Source organism: Schistocerca gregaria, chromosome 6 (genome assembly GCF_023897955.1).
Source record: "Schistocerca gregaria isolate iqSchGreg1 chromosome 6, iqSchGreg1.2, whole genome shotgun sequence".
NCBI lineage: Eukaryota > Metazoa > Arthropoda > Insecta > Orthoptera > Acrididae > Schistocerca > Schistocerca gregaria.
The window spans coordinates 497,870,667-497,896,441 of record NC_064925.1 but is presented as its reverse complement, the minus strand read 5'-3'; the positions used below and the strand labels follow the sequence as shown (position 1 = coordinate 497,896,441).

The 25,775-nt window shown below is 40.6% G+C and overlaps 1 protein-coding gene across 1 annotated transcript; it reads left to right on the top strand.

The window, feature by feature from the left end:
• The first annotated feature begins 352 nt into the window (after positions 1 to 352).
• On the top strand, positions 353 to 25,775 carry LOC126279032 (sphingosine-1-phosphate phosphatase 2-like). The gene is made up of 5 exons (XM_049979428.1): positions 353 to 1,380; positions 1,455 to 1,615; positions 1,693 to 1,782; positions 1,896 to 2,068; positions 23,067 to 25,775. Exons 1-5 carry the CDS (start codon positions 909 to 911, stop codon positions 23,482 to 23,484), a joined length of 1,314 nt encoding a protein of 437 aa, XP_049835385.1. The 5' UTR covers positions 353 to 908; the 3' UTR covers positions 23,485 to 25,775.

The following is a 25,775-nucleotide window of genomic DNA, read 5'->3' as shown; positions in this document are numbered from 1 at the left end:
TTTTGTTCGAAGCGAACAAAACTTAGCATTATTATAAAGGTAAATTAGGGTATTTTTTATAAGATCTTCTCGTCTGCTGTTCACTAGCCATTTTCTGCTCCTAAAACGAAACAATAATCAATCATTAATACACATGTAGTTTGCAAGCGAATCCTGGCGATACATTTAAGTAACATTACGTTATATACCTCTCACGGTCTATAGGAAACCTAAAAAAAGGCCGATGTGATATCTTCTTCTTGTTGTTGCTGCAATTTATTGCACTACAGACGCTCTTGTTTGTAAAAGATCCATTGTACAAACCAAAATAAATATCTACTATTCCCTTTCGCTTTCACAATCGCGCCGCATGCAACAGTATTACTTACTGGCCGCTTGGCACGCTGCTGGCACCGTAGGCAACAAAACCGAGGCGAAGTGTCGCGACTGTTATGTTACACTGTGGTTTTGGTGACATATTGACTTCTAGCCTAGTCCACTTTTTGTACATTCGTGCCATAATTTAATCGGTCGATTTCAACCGAACGCCAGTTGGATTGTACTCAGTTTAGTTGCACGTGAACCTGGCCGTAAATAGGTATATCTTTCTTGTGACTTAACCCACCTTTGACAGCTAGAGAGCCTTCAGTCTTTCAATCAGTGTGTTCGGTAGGAAGGAGTGGAGATGTGGAAGTTGCGTGTGTATGTGATTTGTAACTGGAAACTTCGACAGAATCATGTATTGTAAACATTTTTGTTTAAAACGGACCGAAGACGATGAAAACATCGTGTATTTAAGGAGTATACTTCACAATGTTCATTGTCGCTCTTAATCTGGAAGAAATCCGGTGTGCAACAAGTAAAATAATTTTTCCTTTCTTTACACTTAATGTTTGAGAAGAGTAAGAGCTTACACTGAAACATACAGTATGGATGGTATTGTGGAATATCTAAAAAGTCCAAGCTTGGTAGCAAAAATTCAGTTGTATTTTGGCGTGTTTCCGAAGAAAGTACTCCATGACAAATGCGAATTAAACGGACTGACGAAGTCACTTAGCACCTTGCAATCAAAAAGTGCATGTAATATTCATAATAGAGTGGGAAACCAATGTTCTGGTGTTGTTAGTAACGGCCGCTCTGAGTCAGAAGGCCTAATAGGTACAGAAAGTAAACAAGACTGTCCGGAAACAGACGTGGATGATGAAACAGTTTCTTCGGAATCTGAAACCGAAGCTAGTGATTATGTTGTTACTAAGTTGTTCTGGCATTATTTGTTCATTGTTGGGACGGCATTAGGTGACGAAATATTTTATGCTTCCTTTATTCCCTTTTGGTTTTGGAACATTGATGGTGCTGTCGGGAGACGAGTTGTTTTAGTGTGGGCAATTATAATGTATATTGGTGAGTGTTTCTGGCATAATGATATGCATGTTGTAGAAAATGTGTGAATTCGTCTGATACATCCAAATTTTTAGGCCAAAGTATTAAGGATGTTGTTCGCTGGCCTCGTCCATCATACCCGGCCATCAGACTGCAAAAAAAGTGGGCACAAGAATATGGAATGCCATCGACTCACGCAATGGTTGGTGTTTCCATACCATTTTCTGTTATCCTGTACACAATGAACCGGTATCAGGTATGATTGACATACTTCAGGCAAGTAATGTAACTAAATTTGAAGCGATAATTTACAACATATACTTTTCTTTCCAGTATTCAGTCACTCTAGGACTCATAGTTGCTGTCGTCTGGTGTACAGTTATATGTGTTAGCCGGCTGTACTTGGGAATGCACTCCGTTCTAGTAAGAGACTATTACACTTTATGTCAGACGCTTTTTGTAAGAATTAAGTACTAACAAAAATAAACTGGCAGATTTTCTCAGCAGCATCTCACAGCATTATATTCCTATTTCAGGATATTGTTGTCGGTCTTATGTTAGCCATAGCCTTGATGTTTCCCGTAGTTCCCATTGTGGACACGTTGGACCATTATCTTCTTACAAATAAATGGTCACCTGGATTTGTCATGCTGGTGTCCATATTGGTGATGGTGTTTTATCCAAGCAGTGACAGATGGACACCAACTCGGTAAGTATATAACAAATGTTTAATACCTAGACACACATCAGCCATATAACTTAAAAATCATTCTTATTGGAGTCTGATCAGTTTTTTTCATGTTGAAAAGTTTGGCTGCCTTGTTATTTACTAGTGTTATATTTTGATTTATGAATAATATCCAAATCTAATAAAGTCCTGTATGTTCTCTACAGTATAAAGAAATATATGAAATTATAATTTATAAAAAGATGGCCTGGCTTTCGTACTCTTTAGTTCTTTGATGCCATGCATCATTACATAGTAATTTCTATTCCCTTTAATGCTAAACTCCTAACACATAAGCACAGTTGAGTTTTGGGTGAAAGTGAAATTGTCAAATTGCCAGTACCTTTATATGTATTATGCCTTTGGTAGTAGGAGCTGTATTTCTATAGAAGCTACAACTCCTGCATAATAGTTGTAAAACAAGGCTTAGTGCTATAGACAGAGATAGTTAATTATATCTTAGGCTGTCCAAAGGATAATGGTGAAGCACTAGACTGCTGTGGTAGGATCTTATCAAAAGATATCGGCATTACGGAAGTGTCGGATTCCACCCGTCTGCTCTGACCCATGATATCATCAGTATGGCAGAAACGCCTACTTCCAGCTTATACAAAATTGACATTGTCACTGCATACAAATGCGAACCATCATAAAAACTACCCAAGAATGTCTCGCTCCAACAATAAAATGAAACTGATGGGACAGCAGCGGGAAATAGGGGGTTTAGGGTGGGGCGATCTAAATGTATGACAGCACAAAACATCGCACCATCCCAAAAGCAAGTATTTTTTTTTTTTTTTTAATCCCAACTTATGACCTAACAGTACAGCCCCAAAACCAACAGGAATTGTACACTTCACTCAACCTATACAGCTCAAATGTAGCCCACAATACCAAAAAACCATTATCTGCAATTCAGAAAAGTGGAATTGGATGTCCCTTAGACCAGTATGGCCCAAATGAAGCCCTCATTGGCAAAAAAACAACACCCTCAACTATGAAAAGTGGAATCTGACATTTCCCTTGACCTATGTAGCTCAAATGCAGCTTTCTCTACCTACCGGCAAAAAAAAAACTACAAACTTCATACACCCATGTAACACAAAACCCCCATAGTCACTAGATCGATTAAAACACAACAGAAATTCTGTAACTATAAATGTCACAGTTACCAAAGAAAAACACACACACACGAAAAGAAAATACCTGAAATTCCAAACACATTAATAAAAGAAGAAGAAAAAAGGGGGGGGGAAAACTTGCTGAAAACAGTGCAAACACTTCCATATCCACATTACAGCACTGACTGTCCTGACTCAACCCTTCATTATTGCAGTGGTTAACAAGACTTAAATGAACCCAATACCACACTTTAACTCAACATGTCAATATCCACCGTCAAATACAACAACCTGACTAATCAAAATCACTGCACCGTAGTGCCGTCACACACTACCATTACGTCATGGGTCAAAGCAGGCGGGTGGAATCAGAGGCTTCCAATGACCCAAGATATCTCTTAAAACAAAAATAAATTCTCATTGTATATTAAGGGTTTCAGCATCGGAAAGTTAGTGCCCAAACATTTGCGGATCATACGAGAACTGAAATTGGGGGTAGGAAAGTGAAAGAGTGTTGCAAAGAAAGCCCTGGAAGTACTGTCAAAGTTTAATTCTTACACAAGTGCAGAGATGTGTGACTGTGGCATTGAGAAACAGCTGAAATCACTAAAATTGAATAAGGCACCAGAGCCTGATGGAGTCCTTGTGAGATTGTGTGCAGAATTTGTAACTGGGTTACAGCCTCACTTAATTGTAATGTACTACTTTGGGAGGGAACAGGTACCCAGTTGCAGTTATCTGTACTATAGTGCAGTCTAAAAAAGTCTGCACAAGTATCCAGTCAGATCTTAATTGATTTCAAATTCATAAATAGCCTGGCAACTTCCTTTAAATGTTCACAAATATAAAACTAGTCGCTTCACAATGCACAGAAATGTAATGTTCTGAGACTGCAGTGAATGAGTCAGAGTTGGAATTGTGCAAATACATGGGTCTGCTGATTTGTGGGGAAGTGAAAGCGAATAATCACAGTAGGTTGTCACAGGTGGCAGACTTCAGTTCATTGATAATGGAAATACAGTAAGCCGATATTGACTCCTTACAGACCATTGGTCAACTGTTTTAGACTAGTTCTCTTGTTTGTCAGATGTATACTAGACAGGAATTAGATAAGACATTGAAAACACAAAAAGGACAGGACGAATAGTTGCTGCTTGGTTTGACTCATAAGGAACCATCACAGAAATCCTGAAAAACCTGAATCCCCTGTGTATCACTCCCTCAGGGAACACAAGGACAGCGAGCGTGGTGGCGCAGTGGTTAGCACACTCGACCCGCATTCGGGAGGCCGGTGGTTCAATCCCGCGTCTGGCCATCCTGATTTAGGTTTTCCATGATTTCCCTAGATCGCTCCAGGCAAATGCCGGGACGGTTCCTTCGAAAGGGCACAGCCGATTTCCTTCCCCGTCCTTCCCTAATCCGATGAGACCAATGACCTCGCTGTTTGGTCTCTTCCCCCCAAGCAACCCAACCCTGAGGACAGAATTGGACTAATTGCAGTGTTCACAGAGGTTTTTCAGCAGTCATTCTATTTGCACTCCATATGCGAATGGAACAGGAAGAAATCCCTACATGCACTTCAGTGGTTTGCAGTTGATGTAAATGTTTTGTTCTGGATTTGCAGGATAGTGATAACCTAGTCCTGTATTACACGCTTTAGCTGCTTGCATTGTAGAGTCTGTTCCATCAAATGTGATGCACAGAGGAATAAAGCAAACAGTGAAAACAAATCACATTAGTAGTGATGTCAGCCTCAAGTACCATCCACAACCAACTGTTGTAACCAGCATTTCTAGCATTCTGATAACAGTGAACAGAAGGCTCAACCAACCACATTCTCTGGTTGTGAGTATGGTAGGTTTCCTATAAATAATTAGCGGTCAACCACTTTATTCTGATCTACATATGTGCAGCACTTATATTTGACATGCTTCCCATGTGTCAGAGTAAAATAGCTATAGTGTTTTTGTTTCCCAGTCACAGACAGAATTTTTCCATGGCGGTCTGTATATGTTGTCTGGCAGAGTATGTGACCAATGTTGCTACCGACCAGTATGGCAGTATGACATATTATCGTGCGTATTTTTACTATTGAAGTATCAACATGATTGGTGAGCAGTGGTCTTTTTGGGTCGGAATGCTAATGTTTTAATACCTACAAAGATATTAAAAAATGTGAGAGTATAAGACTATGGCACCTTTTTGGTTATCGACTTTACAATCCCTAACCCCCAAATTGTGAGTTTGCTACAATGGTCACAGCATGACAGTATTTGTCATTGACGGCTATCCAGTGGTCACTTCAATTTGACCACTGACAAACAGCGTATAATGGGATCTTCAAAGAGCCAACTGGTAGTTGTATACATTTGCTTCCATCTTTGTCTCCTCTGTCCCACTGCATTGATGAAATTGTGGGGATATCTCTGATGTGATCACTCACACCTCATTTCCGTGAGCCCAATTCTGCAGCCAGCCGGTTCCTTAGAGGACCAGAGACATCGCAGCAGCTATTCATTATCATTGGAGGGCCTGGAAACATCTTAAATGGCTTCTTTACAGACGATCCTCACCACCTTCAAGTTCGTCAGTGCTAAGGCTAATTATTAAATTAATTGCAGTAAGAAGAAAGGCTGATAGCACTATGCCTCACCTTGGGAACATCTGTCTCTTCATCACAGGTGTGGCCAAGCTCTGTAGTCTGGTGGGTCACTAAAGATTAATTGTCCCATGTTGCCTCCTTCACAGTGATACATCTACTGACGTGTAAATTTTTGCCAAACGTCTTGCAGCCCATTTTGCAACTGCACTGTTGTCCTCTTCTTACATACCTACCTTTCACACAATAAGAACACCATCTTATTGACTCGATTGAATCAGTGTTGTCAGCTGTATTTGACTTAGATGTTTTTCCTCCACAATGGTGAGATAGTATTGTTGTTCCAGTCTTTAAACTATGCAAAAACAGTGTCCATAGACAGCTGCTGACTGGTTAGCCTCACCGACGTGCTCTGCATTCTGTTTGAAAGGGTGGTAACTGGCCCTTGCCAACAGAAGTGCGGCTGAAAACTGGAAGCCATGGGTTAGAGACCACAACTGCGCCTTGTGGATGGCTCCCTGGAGGCACCGCTCAGCAACAACAGTACGAAATGCATAAGTCGTCTGCATACAGAGAAGGTGAGACGGAGGGCCTGACAGCTGCTGCTAGACCATTAATGGCCACTAAAAATACACCCAATACAGAGCCCTGTGGGACTCCATTCTCCTGGATATGGATGGAACTATGGGAGTCACCAACTTGGACACGGCAAGTACGGAGTGGCAGGAAGTTTTGGCTAAAAGTCGGGAGTGGTCCCTGGAGACCCATTCATACATTGTGGCAAGGATATGATGTCGCCAAGTCGTGTCGTATGCTTTATGCAAGTCAAAAAAAGACGGCAATCAGGTGTTGTTGCCCTCTGGAAAAGGCTGTTTGGATGGCATACTCAATGGACACAAGATTATTAGTAGTAGAGCGACCCTGGTGGAAGCCGTCCTGACATAGACCCAGCAAGCCACGTGACTCCAGAACCCAACCGACGACATTCCATATGTTCCAGCAGCTTACAAAGAATGTTGGTGAGGCTGATGGGCCAATAGCTATCCACATCAAGCGGGTTTTTACCGGGTTTGAGCACAGGAATGATGGTGCTCTCCCGCCATTGCGATAGAAAGACGCATCACACCAGAGCCGGCTGAAGATGACAAGATGATGTCACTTGTAGTCAGATGAGATATGTTTAATCATCTGGCTGTGGATGTGATCAGGCCCAGGAGCTGTGTCGGGGCAATGTGCAAGGGCACTGAGGAGTTCCCATTCTGTAAATGGGGTGTTATAGGATTCACTGCAGCATGTAGTGCATGAGAGGACCCCTTTCAGCCGCCATTTGAGTGTGCGAAAAGTTGGGGGGTAATTCTCTGACACAGGGTCTCCAGCAAAGTGCTCAGTAATCGCATTTGACGGTACATAACTCGCCATTTATGGTAACTCCGGGGACAGCTTTTGGGGCCTGGTAGCCGAAAAGACGTTTGATCTTTCCCCTGACTTGGGAAGGTGGCGTGTGGCACCTGATGGTGGAGATGTATCTCTCCCAACACTCCTTCTTCCATTGTTTGATAAGGTAGCAAACACGGGCACGGAGCCGTTTAAAGACTAAGAGATGCTCCAGGGAAGGGTGCCGCTTATGCCGCTGTAGTGCTCATCGACACTCCTTAATTACTTCAGTGACTTCCAGCAACCACAAAGGGTTTACCTTACACCTCGGGCACCCTAAAGAGCGAGGGATCGCATTTTCTGCCGCAGAAACAATTGTGCTAGTCACTTCTTCAACCATCACATTGATGTTACCGTGTGGGGGAGATTCAAACCCATCTGGGTAGGCATCCATGTGCCTGATGCTGGGGCAGCGACAGGAAGAGGGAGAAGTGGTCATTACCATACAGATTGTCTTGTGCTCTCGAGTGGATAGATGGGAGAAGTCCTGGGCTGCAAATTGATAAATCAATGGCCGAGTCACTACCATGAGCCACACTGAAATGTGTGGTGGCCCCAGTAATTAAGAAGCAGATGTCGAATTGCGATAGTAAAGTTTTGACATCTCTGCCTTGGCCAGTAAGCGTGGTACCACCCCACAAGGGGCTATGGGCGTTAAAATCTCCCAGATGTAGGAAAGGTTTAGGCAGTTGATCAATCAGTGCAGCCAATGCATTCAGGGGTACTGCACCATCTGAGGGAAGATACACACTGCAGACAGTTTTTTCCTGGCATCCTTATTCTGACAGTCACAGCTTGGTGTTCTGATTTCTGCAACCTGGCTATCTGCTTGGTTCCCCCTTGGGGTCTAACTTCCACTTCTAAATTTTCTGTCTGTAGTGTGAGCTGTTTGGGGAAGAACTCCTTCTCTGGTGTCTGGTGTGGATTCTTCTCCCTCCCTCTTGCCCCCTTCCCCTTCCTTCCCCTGTTCCTTCCAGCCATAGCCCCCTTTTTTCTCAGTAGGTCACAAATATGTGTAGCCAGTCCATGTGGTGTGAGTGATATATACCCATCTGGTTGAGTTCCATGACAACACAGGGATCACACAAGATACCTGATTTGTTGCACCTCCCCATGTAGACCAAGGAGTTGTTGCTTATTCTGGAGCGTTGGAAGTCCCGGCAATGGCTGCCATGCCAGATGGCCCTTGCTGTGGCTGGATGGCTCCCATGGGGAGAGCCCCTGGTTGGAGAGGATGGTATCAGAGTGGATGCTTGGTGCCTGAAGCATATCAAGCTGCAAAAATCTGGCCATTCTCAAATGGCTGACTCTTCAAGGGGTAAAGGATCATTTACTGGTGCTTCGTATGACCCTGCCATCTGCCCTCTCCACAGGAGAGTGGGAAGGTGGACCGTGCCGGTCCCCAGGATAGCATCTGGAGGCATCTGCACTTTGGTTTGCATCAATGTTATTAGTGACTGGATCCCCTTTCGTATCGCCCTGGTAGTACCCACATTGGGCATTCCACAGAGCCAGTTCCTTTATATGGGTCTTCTATCCACTTCTACCTTCCCTTGGATTGCGTTGATGCTGTTGTGCAAGATGTATCTGTCACTATTCTTCACGCCGCTGACACTGCTGTCACCCTATCCACAAGTCCCCCTCATTGTCAGTCGGCACCATGGTGGACCGAGGACATAGCAGTCACTATCCAGAACCGCTGACACACTACAAGAATTTAAATGACACCTTTCGCAGACTAATCTTATCACTTTTAAGCATCTCCATGCTAAGTCTCGTTACCATATTGGGCAGAGTAAAAAGAAATATTGGGAGTGCTAAGTTTCCTCCCTGGGGATGTATGCCACTTCATCATAGGTTTCATTCAAACTATGTAGCCATCTTGCCTGCCAGCGACAATCAACTGTCCAGGGTCTTCTCCTACAGAGTGCTCTGTGTAGTGGTCCATTAGTCCTTGCTGAACACTTCACAGCAGCATTGGTGTCCCCTCCTGTTCTGCTACCTTTCTCCAGCAGAATCGACGAGTTTTTAGAAACTCTCCTCTGTTTCAGTCCTCACTAAGCTGAAGCCTACAATGAACCCTTCACTGAATGGGAATTCTTGCAGGCTCTTACCTCTTCGCATGACTCGGCCCCAGGTTCGGATTCCATCCACAACCGGATGAGCCGACACTTGGAAATTACCCAGAGGCAACATTTACTTAGGGTCTTCAACCGCATTTGGCTCATTATGTGTCTTCCCCTCATAGCGGTGAGACAGCACAGTTATTCCCATACTCTATGGAAGAACCCAACATCTCTTGACAGCTACTGACTGATTAGCCTCACCGGCTTACTTTGTAAGCTGTGTGAGAAGATGGTTAGCTTCTGATTATGTTGGGTACTCGAATCTCGGGCCTTGTTGTCTCCATACCAGTCTGGCTTCCAAGGAGGACGATCTACAACTGACCATTTTCTTAGTTTGGAAACAGAAATCTGACAGGCTTTTGTAAACTCAGATACCTTGTCACAGTCTTCTTTGACCTACGTAAGGTATACCACATGGCTTGGTGCCATCACATTTTAGTTACCCTCCATGACTGGGCCTTTCATAGCTCCCTTCAGATTTTTATCCTTCAGTTTTTACCCCACCAGCTCTTCCAGGTTAGAGTTGGCACTTCACTTAGTGCCCTTTGTATCCTGGAAAACAGTATCCCACAGGATTCTGTATTAAGTGGCACTTTCACCATCAGTGAGCTTGTAACTTCTGTTGGACCTCTGGTTACCCCAGCATGACGACAGATTTTTGCAACTGGTGCAGCTCTCACTTGGTGGCATCTGCTGAACGCCAGTTCCAAGGCACCATCTGGCAGCCCTCTGTGTGGGCAATTTCCCATGGCTTCCAGTTTTCTCCCTGAAACACCTAGTACACCCCAATTAATGCTCTGTCTCCTGGCTCACGTATCTTGGGGTGCAGACCGTGCTATTCTTCTCCATCTTTACTGTGCCTTGGTTTTGTGCACACTAGATTATGGATGTCAGGCTTATGGCTAAACGGCTCTTTTCACACTGGAACTACTTGATTCTCTTCATCATTATGGGGTGTATCTGGCAATCGGTACCTTTCACACTATTCCCACTGCAGAAGCGGAGATTCCCCTCTACAAATACGATGGAGTCCACTCCTGGTTTCTTACACGATTGCCATCTGATGATTTCCTGACCATCCCTTGTACCCCTTTCTCTTTGCAAACAAGGGATGTCTCCCTCCTGATACCTGCCCTTGAATAGGATCGCTGATTGGAATGCGTCTCACTTCCCTGTGTCGAGATCTCAATTTCCAATTATTGGAATGTGCTCCGTATATTTCCTCCCGCACTCCTCCCTTCTCCCACCCATGGATGTTGCCTAGATTAGGACCAATGTCTCTTGTCACCCCTATGATATTTCAGTGTCTTGTATATTACGTCCTTGAAGAGGTCCAGGGTGGTACCATCTTCTACACTGATAGTGCTAAACTATAGGAAAGACAGGATGTGCTGTTACATCTCCAGCTGGCATGGAACACCGTTTACAGCCAGGGTCATGTAATGTGTTCACAGCAGAGTTGCTAGCCACTAGCAGAAGCGTCAATTTTATTACTCAGCCCTCCCTTCACAGTGTTTTAATATGTACCAACTCTGTGAGCAACCTGCAGGCTATAGACCAATGCTGCTCGCATCACCCTTTGGTCTGTGCTATCAATGACCTCTCTGCCCTTAGCTGTGCCGCCTGCTCAGTTGTCTTTCTTTGGGTCTCAAGTCATGTGGGCATTCCAGGGAATGAAGTGGCTGACCATTTGGCTAGAGGTGCAGATACTTGTGCCCCATTTCCTTTCATGATTCCAGGTGCAGATATAGGGATACAAATTAAATTGCACTTTGCACAAAAGTGGAATGACATCTGGTGTGCTACTGCTCTTAGTAGTAAACTCTGCACAATTGAGCTGACCACTGCAGGTTGGCACTCATCCATCCACTCATCTCAGAAGGAGCCCACTGTCTTATGCCATCTATGCATCAGTCATATGGATGCACTCATTGTTTTCTCTTGTGTAACAAGCCACCCTCACAATGTGACTGTGGAGTCAGACTCACGGTATCCCATATATTGGTGAAATGTCCCCTTCTTTTGGCACTTCGTACTAAGTATAGCATTCCAGATTTCTTGTCTTTAATATTAGCAGACGATTCACAGATGGTTGAACTGCTCTTCAGTTTCCTATGTGAAAGTGGTTTTTATTTTCAGTTAAAAGGTTTTGCATTATTCCTGGAGCAGAGCAGGATGGTTATGGTTGGGGCTTCTGTTCCAGTTTTCTGGGTGTAGGACCCATGACACTCCCCCTTGCAAAGACTGCTATTTTATCCTTTCGTTTTCCAGTTTTTAGATTTGACCTACCCTTTTATTCCTTCTACTGTGAGTGTTTTTAGATTCCTCGATTTAGAGATTGACCTTTGTGACTGGATCTGCCCTCTGTTTGCAGACGTGTCTATCTTGTGCAAGTAATTTTTTTAATCGCGGGACCAATGACCTTGCCATTAGTTCCGTGACCCCTCCTCGATCAATCAGAATAAATCCAGTTGTATAAGCATTTCCAGTGGTGTCAGGTTATCTGTGGATGTTGAAACAGTATGGTGACCTCAGAAATGTTTGTAAGTGGACTGAACAGTTTAAACTGGGCAAGTGTGTATTTGTGTGATATTCAGAGCACAGGGTGACTAGTTGAAGCCAGGATTACTGTGCAACCAGATCCCACGCATTGCCTTATTAGTACAGTGTACATACAAAAATTCTGATACTTACAGATTTATGTAATTGTAGTGGTGGAATGGGCAGTCACTTATGAAAAACGTTAGATGGGTTCTAAGACAGTTGACCAAAGTTCACAGACACCTCAGTATTTGCATTTGTTTTGTACTTGGACAGTGGTTTTTAATGTAAGGCGATCCCTTTTTAGACCTGTTATAACATACAAGGAGACTTGGTCATCAATGTACAGTGAACCCAAATGCCAAATCTTGAATGGAGACATCAGTATTCACCCACTGAGAAAAAATTAAATGTTAACCATATACCTGTAAAGTATGTTCAGTCCTTTCAATTTTTTGTGATTATTTAGAATAGAAACATACAACAAATAGTACAGGCTGCTCCAACCTGAAGATATAAAAAAGATGTGGTTCTACTGTAGAATTATGACACCTGCAGTGCCTAGAAAACTTGAGGTGATCAAAAATTTTAATAATTGAAAGATGTTGCCACATTGTTCCATATTGATGTCACATCCAATTTTCATATGGTCATGCTGCTTAGTTTTTAAGAGGCAGCAAGTTGTGCATGCCTCCGGAATTAGTGAAGTTTCTTTAAGTTAATTAATTTAGGGGCTCAGAAGTATGAGAGCCAGATGGTTTCATAGCTTCTTGTGAGTGTCTTGCTATTGTGTTTTCTTTGTTTTTCGATATGTTGTGTTTTTTGTCTTGATATTCAGTAAAGTGATCAGAGATATCACAGTTTGAAGAAAGACATAAGAAGCATTTTATTATAAAAAAACCACGCATACAACATTCGGTACAAACATATAAACAAGAATAAAAAGCGTCTGTGGAAAAATTAACGGCGGAGACCATATATAACAGCAGAGGCATAGATCATAATTTCGGACATTCCCATCAGAATCAGTGGTGCGGGAAGAAATTGTAGTGCCAGTCCACATTCCTTAATCATTTGATGTTGTCTTGTTCTTGCGAGTGACTTAGTTAACATACCAGGGAGTATTTTCTCCTTTGGGATTTGTTCCATCATGTCTTCAGTGGAGTCTATCTTTTCTCTAACAAAATTATTTATGATGTCAATATGTTTTTTTCCTCCACTGTATCCCCTGGTTTTAGATAATTCAAGAGCACCTTCATTATCACAATAAAGTCTATGGATCAATTTCAGGGCAGGGAGAGAGTGCCTTTTGACAAGCTGATGCCAGGGCCATGTATTCAGCTTTACTAGCTATTGGGCTGTTTCTTGCTGCTCCAGGAAATAACAGCTCCTTATGATTTAAACAGAAAATCAATGACCGTCTTCCTGAGTTTTTTTAACTGCCTAATTCATGAGTTTAACTGCCTCCCAATAAGAAGTGCCTGGCTCATTGTTGAAATTACTTATAACTGCAATTGCGTATGCAGGATAGTCTGGTTCCCAGCTCTGCATACATCATACCTACCTACCCTACCTACCTATCTACTTACCTTTATTATGCCCAAGCAATTTGACACTTCCCTTGTTCTTAGTTTCTTTATGAAGCTTTCCTTCTGTTATTGGGTATTGCCAAAAATTGACAGGTTATCACCATAAGTTGTATCAATCAGTATGTTGTTTCCATTATTTTTCTGATAAGCACATGGATCAGCTGTACTTGTAAAGTTACAATTTGAGTGGGGCTTAATATTCCAGTTGTGACTATTGTGTTTTAATCCACAAACTGTTTTTTGAAATCTCATGATGCATTTGTCCTTAACAATTCTAGCATTAAAAGTAGTCTCTCGGATGTTTACATAATTTGCTCTTTCGAGTCAACCTGCAGGAATGCTGTGACAATGTCTAAGTGATCTATGTCTATGTCACGTTTAATAGCTAAACCAAACGGATATCTTAATGGATTATAACAGATCACTGGGGCACAAGTATCTTCATAGTTTACACCCTTTGTCTGAGCACATCCTATAACTACTAGCCATGCTTTGTATCTAAAAATGTGTCCTTTGATATTATTTTTAGTCTTAAAAATCCAGTTGGCAATTATTGGGTTTATATCTGAAGGTCTGTTTTTGAGCATACAACTGCAACTTATCTTTAACAGCTTAAACTCGTTGGTGTGATTCTACGCTCTGTAAAGCATGTTCTAGTGACAGTGGATCTGAATTCTGTCTCTGTAGAGTAGTAGGTCAAGTATCCATTCATTTTTATTGAGTTCTGAATTCTTGATCATCTTCTGAGCATTTGGCTTTGCTGTGAGGAATCAGAGTTTTTATTTGCATCTGATCAATTTGAATCTTCTGAGCTGCTTTGAGCAGGTAAAATACATCTTGAGTAATCTTTATCCTCATTGAAATAGGCTCAGATTTAGCTGTTTGTTTCATCATGCTTAAATTTGGGAATAATCATTGGCTCCTGAAACTTTTTAAACACTGTTTTATCATAAATCTTCTGAACAGTATTTTCTTTAAATATCACATCTCTCACTTTTATTAATTTTCGTTGATTGGGTTCAAAGAACAATATCCTACAAATATGCAGTCAGTGCTCGTCTTATCCCATTTACATCTGCTTGCTTTAGGTACGTGAATGGAGGTCTTACTGCCAAATATTCTTATATTCTTGTGGGAAAACTGCATCAAATAATTGTTGTTGTTGTCTTCAGTCCAGAGACTGGTTTGATGCAGCTCTCCATGCTACTTTATCCTGTGCAAGCTTCTTCATCTCCCAGTACCTACTGCAAGCTACATCCTTCTGTGTCTGTTTAGTATATTCATCTCTTGGTCTGCCACTACGATTTTTACCCTCCACACTGCCCTCCAATGCTAAATTTGTGATCCCTTGATGCCTCAAAACATGTCCTACCAACCGATCCCTTCTTCTAGTCAAGTTGTGCCACAAACTTCTCTTCTCCCCAATCCTATTCAATACCTCCTCATTAGTTACGTGATCTATCCAACTTATCTTCAGTATTCTTCTGTAGCACCACATTTCGAAAGCTTCTATTCTCTTCTTGTCCAAACTAGTTATCGTCCATGTTTCACTTCCATACATGGCAACACTCCATACAAATACTTTCAGAAACGACTTCCCGATACAAAAATCTATATTCGATGTTAACAAATTTCTCTTCTTCAGAAACGCTTTCCTTGCCATTGCCAGTCTACATTTTATATCCTCTCTACTTCGACCATCATCAGTTATTTTGCTCCCCAAATAGCAAAACTCCTTTCCTACTTTAATTGTCTCATTTCCTAATCTAATTCCCTCAGCATCACCAGACTTAATTCGACTACATTCCATTATCCTCGTTTTGCTTTTGTTGATGTTCATCTTATATCCTCCTTTCAAGACACTGGCCATTCCGTTCAACTGCTCTTCCAAGTCCTTTGCCGTCTCTGACAGAATTACAATGTCATCGGCGAACCTCAAAGTTTTTACTTCGTCTCCATGAATTTTAATACCTACTCCAAATTTTTCTTTTGTTTCCTTTACTGCTTGCTCAATATACAGATTGAATAACATCAGGGAGAGGCTACAACCCTGTCTCACTCCTTTCCCAACCACTGCTTCCCTTTCATGCCCCTCGACTCTTATGACTGCCATCTGGTTTCTGTACAAATTATAAATAGCCTTTCGCTCCCTGTATTTTACCCCTGTCACCATTAGAATTTGAAAAAGAGTATTCCAGTCAACATTGTCAAAAGCTTTCTCTAAGTCTACAAATGCTAGAAACGTAGGTTTGCCTTTTCTTAATCTTTCTTCTAAGATAAGTCGTAAGGTCAGTATTGCCTCACGTGTTCCAACATTTCGACGGAATCCAAACTGATCCTCCCCGAGGTCTGCATCTACCAGTTTTTCCATTCGTCTGTAAAGAATTCGCGTTAGTATTTTGCAGCCGTGGCTTATTAAACTGATAGTTTGGTAATTTTCACATCTGTCAGCACCTGCTTTCTTTGGGATTGGAATTATTATATTCTTCTTGAAGTCTGAGGGTATTTCGCCTGTCTCATACATCTTGCTCACCAGCTGGTAGAGTTTTGTCATGACTGGTTGTCCCAAGGCCGTCAGTAGTTCTAATGGAATGTTGTCTACTCCGGGGGCCTTGTTTCGACTCAGGTCTTTCAGTGCTCTGTCAAACTCTTCACGTAGTATCGTATCTCCCATTTCGTCTTCATCTACATCCTCTTCCATTTCCATAATATTGTCCTCAAGTACATCGCCCTTGTATAAACCTTCTATATACTCCTTCCACCTTTCTGCTTTCCCTTCTTTGCTTAGAACTGGGCTGCCATCTGAGCTCTTGATATTCATACACGTGGTTCTCTTCTCTCCAAAGGTCTCTTTAATTTTCCTGTAGGCAGTATCTATCTTACCCCTAGTGAGATAAGCTTCTACATCCTTACATTTGTCCTCTAGCCATCTCTGTTTAGCCATTTTGCACTTCCTGTCGATCTCATTTTTGAGACGTTTGTATTCCTTTTTGCCTGCTTCATTTACTGCATTTTTATATTTTCTCCTTTCATCAATTAAATTCAATATTTCTTCTGTTACCCAAGGATTTCTAGCAGCCCTCATCTTTGTACCTACTTTATCCTCTGCTGCCTTCACTACTACATCCCTCAGAGCTACCCATTTATCTTCTACTGTATTTCTTTCCCCTATTCCTGTCAATTGTTCCCCTGTGCTCTCCTTGAAATTCTGCACAACCTCTGGTTCTTTCAGCTTGTCCAGATTCCATGTCCTTAAATTCCCACCTTTTTGCAGTTTCTTCAGTTTTAATCTACAGGTCATAACCAATAGATTGCAGTCAGAGTCCACATCTGCCCCTGGAAATGTCTTACAACTTAAAACCTGGTTCCTAAATCTCTGTCTTACCATTACATAATCTATCTGATACCTTTTAGTATCTCCAGGGTTCTTCCACATATACAACCTTTTTTCATGATTCTTAAACCAAGTATTAGCTATGATTAAGTTGTGCTCTGTGCAAAATTCTACTAGGCGGCTTCCTCTTTCATTTCTTAGCCCCAATCCATATTCACCTACTATGTTTCCGTCTCTCCCTTTTCCTACACTCGAATTCCAGTCACCCATGACTATTAAATTTTTGTCTCCCTTCACTATCTGAATAATTTCTTTTATTTCATCGTACATTTCTTCAATTTCTTCATCTGCAGAGCTAGCTGGCATATAAACTTGTACTACTGTAGTAGGTGTGGGCTTCGTATCTATCTTGGACACAATAATGCGTTCACTATGCTGTTTGTAGTAGCTTACCCGCATTCCTATTTTCCTATTCATTATTAAACCTACTCCTGCATTACCCCTATTTGATTTTGTATTTATAACCCTGTAGTCACCTGACCAGAAGTCTTGTTCCTCCTGCCACCGAACTTCACTAATTCCCACTATATCTAACTTTAACCTATCCATTTCCCTTTTTAAATTTTCTAACCTACCTGCCCGATTGAGGGATCTGACATTCCACGCTCCGATCCGTAGAACGCCAGTTTTCTTTCTCCTGATAACGACATCCTCCTGAGTGGTCCCCGCCCGGAGATCCGAATGGGGGACTATTTTACCTCCGGAATATTTTACCCAAGAGGATGCCATCATCATTTAATCATACAGTAAAGCTGCATGTCCTCGGGGAAAAATTACTGCTGTAGTTTCCCCGCAAGGTCCATGGTTCATGGGGGGAGGTTTATGCAATTGCTATTCACCAATTCCCTGACCATCTTGTGTACTCTGTGCTCTTTGCCAACGAGGTATGTCTCCCTCCTAACACCCACCCACGGGTGGGATTGCCATCTCCACTGAACTGCACCCTGTGTCTTTCTTTCCATTCGCCCCTTGGATGGTGCCTAGACCACAGATAAGGACCTATCTATTCCAGGGTCCTAAAATATGTCACTCCTATGGTTTTTTGGTGTCTTGTATGTACCATCCTTGCAGAGTTACAGGGTGCCACCATCTTTTACACTGACAGTTCTAAGACAATCAATAAGGTGGGATATGCTTTCATGTCTCCTAGTGGTTTCGAACATCATTTATTGTCAGGATCATGTAGTGTGTTCATGGAAGAGCTTCTAGCCATTCACAGGGGCCCTCCTTTTTGTTTCTCAGGCTTCCCTCCACAGTGTTTTTATTTGTTCAGACTCAATGAGCAGCCTGCAGGCTGTCGACCGGTGCTACTCTCGCTACCCTGTGGTCTCTGCTATCCATGACCACCTCTCTGCCTTTGAGTGTGCCGCCTGTTCAGTTGTTTTTCTCTGGGCCCCATTGTGTGGACATCCCAGGGAATGAACTGGCCGACAGTTTGATTAGAGATGCAGACACTTACCCCTAATTTCCTTTCATGATTTCGGCTGGGATATGCGGATCTATGTCAAATCTCTTTACCCAAAAGTGGAATGCCATCTGGAGCTCTACGGCTCATAGTATTAACTCCGCACAATCAAGGAGTCTACTGCAGCTTGGCACTCTTCCTTCCGCTCCTCTCGGAAAGAGTCCACTGTTTTATGCCGTTTAAGCATCGGTCATACCGGACTCGCCCATTGTTTCCTCCTAGGTAATGACCCATCCTCACAATGTGGTGTTGGAGCCGGACTGACAATATCCCACATATTGGTGAAACGTCCCTTTCTTTCGGCCCTCCGTGTTAAGTATAGTCTTCACGATTCCTTAAATTTAATGTTAGCAGATGATCCATGGATGCTTGAACTGGTCCTCAGTTTCATCTGTCAAATGGTTTATATTTCCAGATATAAAGTTCTACTTTAGTCGTGGAGCAGGGGCAGGTTGGTTGTGGTTGGGACTTCTTTTCCAGTCTTCTTGGTCAGTAACCCCATAACCACCCCCATTTTTCCAGTTTTTAGATTTGGTCCTACTTTTTATTCCTTTTACTGTGTGCATTTAATGTTTATTATTATAATATAATGTGACTCCTCTGATTGGATCTGTCCACTTTTAGCGTAGTGTCTTTCTTCTGTGACTAATTTCAGAAATGCGGGACTGATGACCTCACCATTTGGTCCCATAACCCCTCTCAATTAATCAACCAGCCAGTCCTGTGCCATAAGCTCGCCTCATTTAATAGTGGTACTGAATTGGCTTTAATGAAACAATTATCTGGTTGGTCCAATTCATAGATGCCATTATCAAGTGTGCTTTTGCAAATAGGTTCTTTTTCGTATTGTAAATATGACAGCCTCATTTATCACACATTTTCTGTGCTGTGTCACTATTCATGAAGTGATAATGCTTTTCATCCTTCACTTCTTGAAGCAATTTTGTTTAATAGTCTCCAGTTATTGGCATATTGGAATTCTTGAAGCACATAATCATTGATTTGTAGTGATCCAGTAATCCATTCAATAGAATGCACCCTACCCACTCATCTTTCACTTCGAAATTCAAAGTATTTAACTTACTGGAAGTGAAAATTATTTTGAATGCATATTGTTCTACTAATTTGCAGTTCTCCATTCAAGTTTTAAGGGGTGCATCCAGCAAACCAGTTCTTAAGTGAAGTCCAGAATCTTCATGTACCTATTTTAATTTTCCCCTTATGCTGTTGTATTCTGCAGGTGCATGTAAATTGCTGACTCAACTGATATTATTTCCACTCTAATATCACACACTTTTGGCTTGCCCTTTATTTCACCTGAGATGTGGTCCCATAGCTTCACATGCTAAAGATATGATTTGATAGCAGTTTGCCTTGTATTGTAATTCTCTCTTCCTTTCAGTTTCTTTGTAAACTGTAATGAATTCAGTCCCATAATTCCAGTTTCAAATAGATCACTGATCTTCATTTTGTTTTGTAATTTTTATCAAACTGCATTTACTGTGTATGCTGGGCCCATAAACTGTGTTTTTTTGCTTCAATACTCAGTAAAGCAATTAAAGAAAAAAATAAAAGTATGAAGAAAAACACAAGAACCATTTTATTGTAAAAAAAAAAATGTGCACACAATATTCAGGATGAACAGATAACATAGAATAAAAAGCTTACATGGAAAAATTAACAGCTAAGAGCATATACGAGGGTTGGATATGTAGTAGTGGCAACTATTTACTTACAGCTCATACAAAATATATACATGTTTCAAAGTTTTACTGACCTTCAAAATAGTCACCATCGTTGTGTATAATCCATTGCCAGTGATGTGAAAGTTGTAGGATGTTCTTAGCAGTGCCAGTTGTGTTGACAGTTCGAGCGGCGTGGTCTATTGCCCGACAAATTTGCAGCAAATGAAACTTCTTGGCAGATTAAAACTTGTGTGCCCAACCAAGACTCGAACTCGGGACCTTTGCCTTTCGCAGGCAAGTGCTCTACCATCTGAGCTACCGAAGCACGACTCACGCCCGGTAATCACAGCTTTACTTTTGCCAGTACCTCTTCTCCTACCTTCCAAACTTTACAGAAGCTCTCCTGCGAACCTTGCAGAACTAGCACTCCTGAAAGAAAGGATATTGCGGAGACATGGCTTAGCCACAGCCTGGGGGATGTTTCCAGAATGAGATTTTCACTCTGCAGCGGAGTGTGCGCTGATATGAAACTTCCTGGCAGATTTAAACTCTGTGTACCGGGCGTGTGTCATGCTTCGGTAGCTCAGATGGTAGAGTACTTGCCCGCGAAAGGCAAAGGTCCCGAGTTCGAGTCTGTCGGGCACACAGTTTTAATCTGCCAGGAAGTTTCATATCAGCGCATACTCCACTGCAGAGTGAAAATCTCATTCTGGAAATTTGTTGCAGTTCTGAAGCAAATGCCATTAAGTTTTTCCTTCCATTTAGAAATCTAGTTGAACTTATGAGGGCTTAAGTCAGAGGAGTGCAGTAGGTGGTATAGCACTTAGCAGCCCCATCAGTCAAACAAATCAGTAACAGCTCTTACACTGTAGATGCTTGAGCATTGTCCTGCAAAATGATGGTTGGGTCCTGCAGAAAGTGTTGTCACTTCTGTCACTATGCTGTTCGTTTTTTGGAACGCAACCTACAACCACCTTTATTGATAGTAACACATTAATTTTTTTTATACATTTCAGTGTGAAATACAATACACTGTGTACAAAATCAAATGAAAGTCTTTTAGTGAAACAGCTGATATAATTGTAATGTATGTGAGATTCAAAATGTTTTTTGGTATCAGCTATTTCTATAAGGAAAGGTAATGTCTGAGGAGGGATTACAATATCCCCTTCACAAAATTTGAAAACAGTGTGTTTACAATATTTTGTGAGACTATAAGGTTTGTCAAACTGTGTGCAAATTGATGCCAAAAGGTAGATTGTAGATGTATAGAAGTATCAGATACATAATATATTATGGAAAACATAAGAAAAATATCTAGTCAAGTCATTATCTATACATATATCAGGATATAGCTTTCAGATCTGGATCTGTGGAACATACTGTCAAAAGACAAATAACACAAGGTCAAAACTAAAACATTGTAACACAAAACTATAGAAATAAATACAGAGATAATGTGAATTACAAGAATTACAATTTGCAAGTTTACATACACAAAATCACTCGTTCAAAATCTTCAAAAGAGAAGAGAGAAATTTCAGAGCCTAAGTGTATGATGAGTTAGCAGACTCGAAAACTCATGGTGATGTGTACAGACCAGAAGAATATACCCACAGTCTTGAGTAGGAATCAGTCGGACCCATAAACCATAGTATTTAAGAATATTTTGATTCATTAAAGGACAAACTAATGACAAATTATTAGGGCCTAAGTTTGGGGATCAACCCATGAATCCAAACTACACCGGGTACAAATCAGGAAAACATGCTTTGACACAACAAACTGAATAAAGATCATAATCAGTCAGTAAGTTCAAAACACACACACACACACACACACACACACACACACACACACACACACACACACACACACACACACACAGAGAGAGAGAGAGAGAGAGAGAGAGAGAGAGAGAGAGAGAGAGAGAGAGAGAGAGAGAGAGAGAGATCGCAATGATCAGGGGTACCCAAAACAGAGTTAAGCATAAACCTGCCCACAACTCAAGTTCCAATCAGATGCAATATTGTAATACTCAGGATAAATACAGTCAAAGTTAGCTTTGAATGATGACATAACTGAGTAGCCTGAGGACTAAACTCAGTGTATGAAAGCAGCCATGTACACATCTTGTTATATTTTCTATACTAGTAAATCTCTTCCACACTATCTGCTAATTGTCCATACAAACTAACCTACATACATAAAAGCCTAGAAGGTTCATTTACAATTGAAAATAAAATACATGCTGATTTAAAGTTACATGATGTATTGGAAAGTCAATCCCCCTACTTGAAAAAAACATGCATTAATGCAGAATAACACTGTCTTTGGTAGTCTTGGCTAATAATTCACAAATATCAGTCACAGTATGTTGTTAAAGATGCTTGAGTACATTACCCAGCACCTGTGATCTCTTGTAAGTGGACTGGTACAGCCATTCAGCAGTGTGGGGAGGGGATCCGCCCACATCTCTCATTTTCCACCTCAGAGTTCTCATCACATGCTCCAACGGATAAGCAACTTCCTGCCTAGCATTCACATCAAATTCTGAAACGTGTTTTGTGTACTAAATACACTATTCAATACCTTTTCATATCACACAAGGTATGCTCTCCCTGTTACTTTTTCAAGTAGACCTTCTATTGCACGGTTCAGGCCTTCTGCTATGTGTAGGGCTTGAGGGCATATATCTGTCTGATAATGTCTTACTTTCGTAGTGGTTAAAAGATTCTTTGTGTTTTTGATGGTTGTAGTGAGCGAGTGCGCGCGCTATATTAGTGTTGTTCATTTGTGTTCCTATAGCTGCTGCGTCTGTCAGACCAGGTTTAACCATTTAAGTTTAATCTCTCTGCCTTCTGATGTCATCCCGCTAGAAGCTGTTTTTGTTATTTTGTTTTCTCAATTCCCTTTGTGCACAAAATTAAATACACAATGTTTTGGTTGTGGTGATGTGTGTAAATTGCTTTTAAAATCTTTTAGAGTATGTGTAATTGCTGACTGGTTGACATTTTCTTTTCCAGTGGTGATACAACTATTGTTGTAAGTGTTTCTACTGGAATTCTGATTGGAGCATGGTTAAATTATCAGCTTGGCAATCTGTATGAATCGTCTTTGTCACCTCCATACACCATCATTTGGCCTTCATATGAGATGTTGGGATTGGCAACACTGAGGACTGCTATTGGGTTTTGTTGCTTGATAGCTACAAGAGCTGTGGGGAAGTCTGCTTCATATGCCACGGTCTGTGCCTTACTTCGCCTAAGTTCTAAAGAAATCAGAGAATCGCAGTACAGCATTGAAAATAAGCAGAAGATTTTTGTCGAAATAAGTTATAAATATATCACTTACTTTTTGATGGGAATTAACACAGCGTATTTGTTACCAAATGTTTTTCGCTTGATAGGAATAGAAAGGCCAACATTTTATACAGAAATATAAGATTTTTCATGTTCCTTTGTGTACATCACAGATCTCAAAAATAATCTTTTATGCATATGATAATGTTTTGTTATCTCTATAATTACTGTAACAAGATACATAAAATTCAGTTATATTTATAATCCTCAGATTCTCTTTGAATAATGGTAATCATACTTGTTTTTGCCTTAAAAATTTGCATAGATGACTTAGAAACAATTTTCTGTGATTGGCACAGTTATATCTTCACAATGTTTGTGAAAGGCTTTCCTTTTTTTAGTCCTTATTGGCAGTTAGGAACCGTAATCCTAGTCATTAAATTATAGACATGATGTAGCTCCAAAAATTTCAAATTTCTGTTAACATACTGCCTGTATGCCTGCTGTTTAATCAACTGCTTATTTGTTGGTGCATTTATCTGCCAGTGGTAACGTTTTTTTTTTTTTTTTTTTTTTTTTTTTTTTTTTTTTTTTTTTTTTTTTTTTTTTTTTAAAGCATGTATTTACAGAACAAAAATTGCCTCAGTTCACAAGTAACAAGTTGGTTATTTGTACTAATCTGTATGAAGGAATATTAACATCTTATTCGATGAACAATGAGTATTAAAGCTAGGTTAAATATTACATGTTATAGACTATGACATGATGAATCACTGATTTTCCTTTATATGTAGTCCAGTTTTTTGTAATTATTTGCAACCATTTGACACAGATGGTGTATTTAGATTAATTTGTCAGAATCTTGCCTCAGGAGCTATAGCTGATTGTTAAAACTGTGATGCTAATGCATTTAAATATGTTGTATAGATTTTGCTGTAATGGCTAAGTTATTTATTTTTTACCTTGTAAGTTATTGGTGCAATGTGATTTTATTTAAGGTGCCAACATGAACAGTGTGGGGGAGGGCTTCTTTTTGACAGCCTTTTGCTTTTTGACAGCAGCCTCTTCAGTTAGTCCAGCTTCTGTCGTAGATTACAGCTCATTCTCCAGAGAAGACACCTGTTCCACTAGTTCAGTTTGTATGACCTGTGATGCTTCCAATTCAGATTTCAGGAGCATGACCACTTATCAGGATCAAATGAGGATGTCCGTTTAGAACTGAATTCTTCTTCTTCTTCTTTTGCATTTCTTTCAGTGGGGAATTTTCTGCTTTTAAACAGAGTAACTGCTTTTCTAATTTAAAAATGTTTTACTTTAATGAAATGTACCATGGCTTTTTAAAAAAAATGTAAAACTGTATCAGGGAATTCCAAAACACAGCCAGTGATGGTTGCTGTTATTATCATACACAAAGCATTATCAGATATTACTTCATACGTCTTTCCAGTTCCATCATTTCTGTGAATGTCTTGTGCACTGTCGTCAGACATAGTATTCTCCTGTAGTTTTGGTTCACTTGGTAGCAGGCCAGTTTATCCTACTTAGACAGGCAGATGATTAAGACATCCCAGTGAAGTCACTTCTAATAGACTCACAAACATCTGCCTTGTGACCAATCTGATCTGGGTCAACTGCCACATGATATACTACCTCTTCCAATGATTGGTCCCTATCCCAGGGAGAAGGTACTTGCACAATATCTTCAGAACCCAATTTCTCTTTGTTCTGCATTTCTTCCCCTTCAAACTATTTTCTTTGAGAAACACTATTAGTTTCTCCTTCTTCTGTGACTGAAGAAGCAAAACCAAGATTGGATGTGCTATTAAGTGTTGAAAGAACTGATTCTGATAGCTTTGCAAAGAAACAATTCTGTTTCTTGCCTTAAGTCTCTCTTTTGATGCCAAAGTTTCTTGAAACTGAATATCTTGATTTTCTGCACATCAGTTGAGTGAAGTTCTAAGCTAATGCTTGTTTCTGTTACTCATTTAACCTGAACTGATTGTTATCTTTTCCACTAGGAAAATCCAAATGATGCTGTTCAATAGCCATAGGTAACTTTGTTATATCACCTTTTGGTAAATTTCCTTCTTTTAATCAAAAAATATTTTCTTCATTGTAATTGTCAGAGTTGTTCTCCAGCAATGTTTGTGATAGTAACATTCTTTGAATCTTCAGTTCTGTCAACTTCCAGTAGTTCTTAGGAACTTTCTTATCTTTTAAAAGATATAGAAAATGTCATATATAAAACTTTTATTATATATTACTATATGTATCAATGAAAAATATTGTGAATTATATTCATGGCATTTGAAAGAAGTACCTGATACTTTAAAGTTTGTATTTATCATTTCACATGTGGTTGTGTGGTGTATCAATGATTTACAGGCTTTAAGCATTTTATACAATAAAATATTTATGGTGATTATGTTGCAA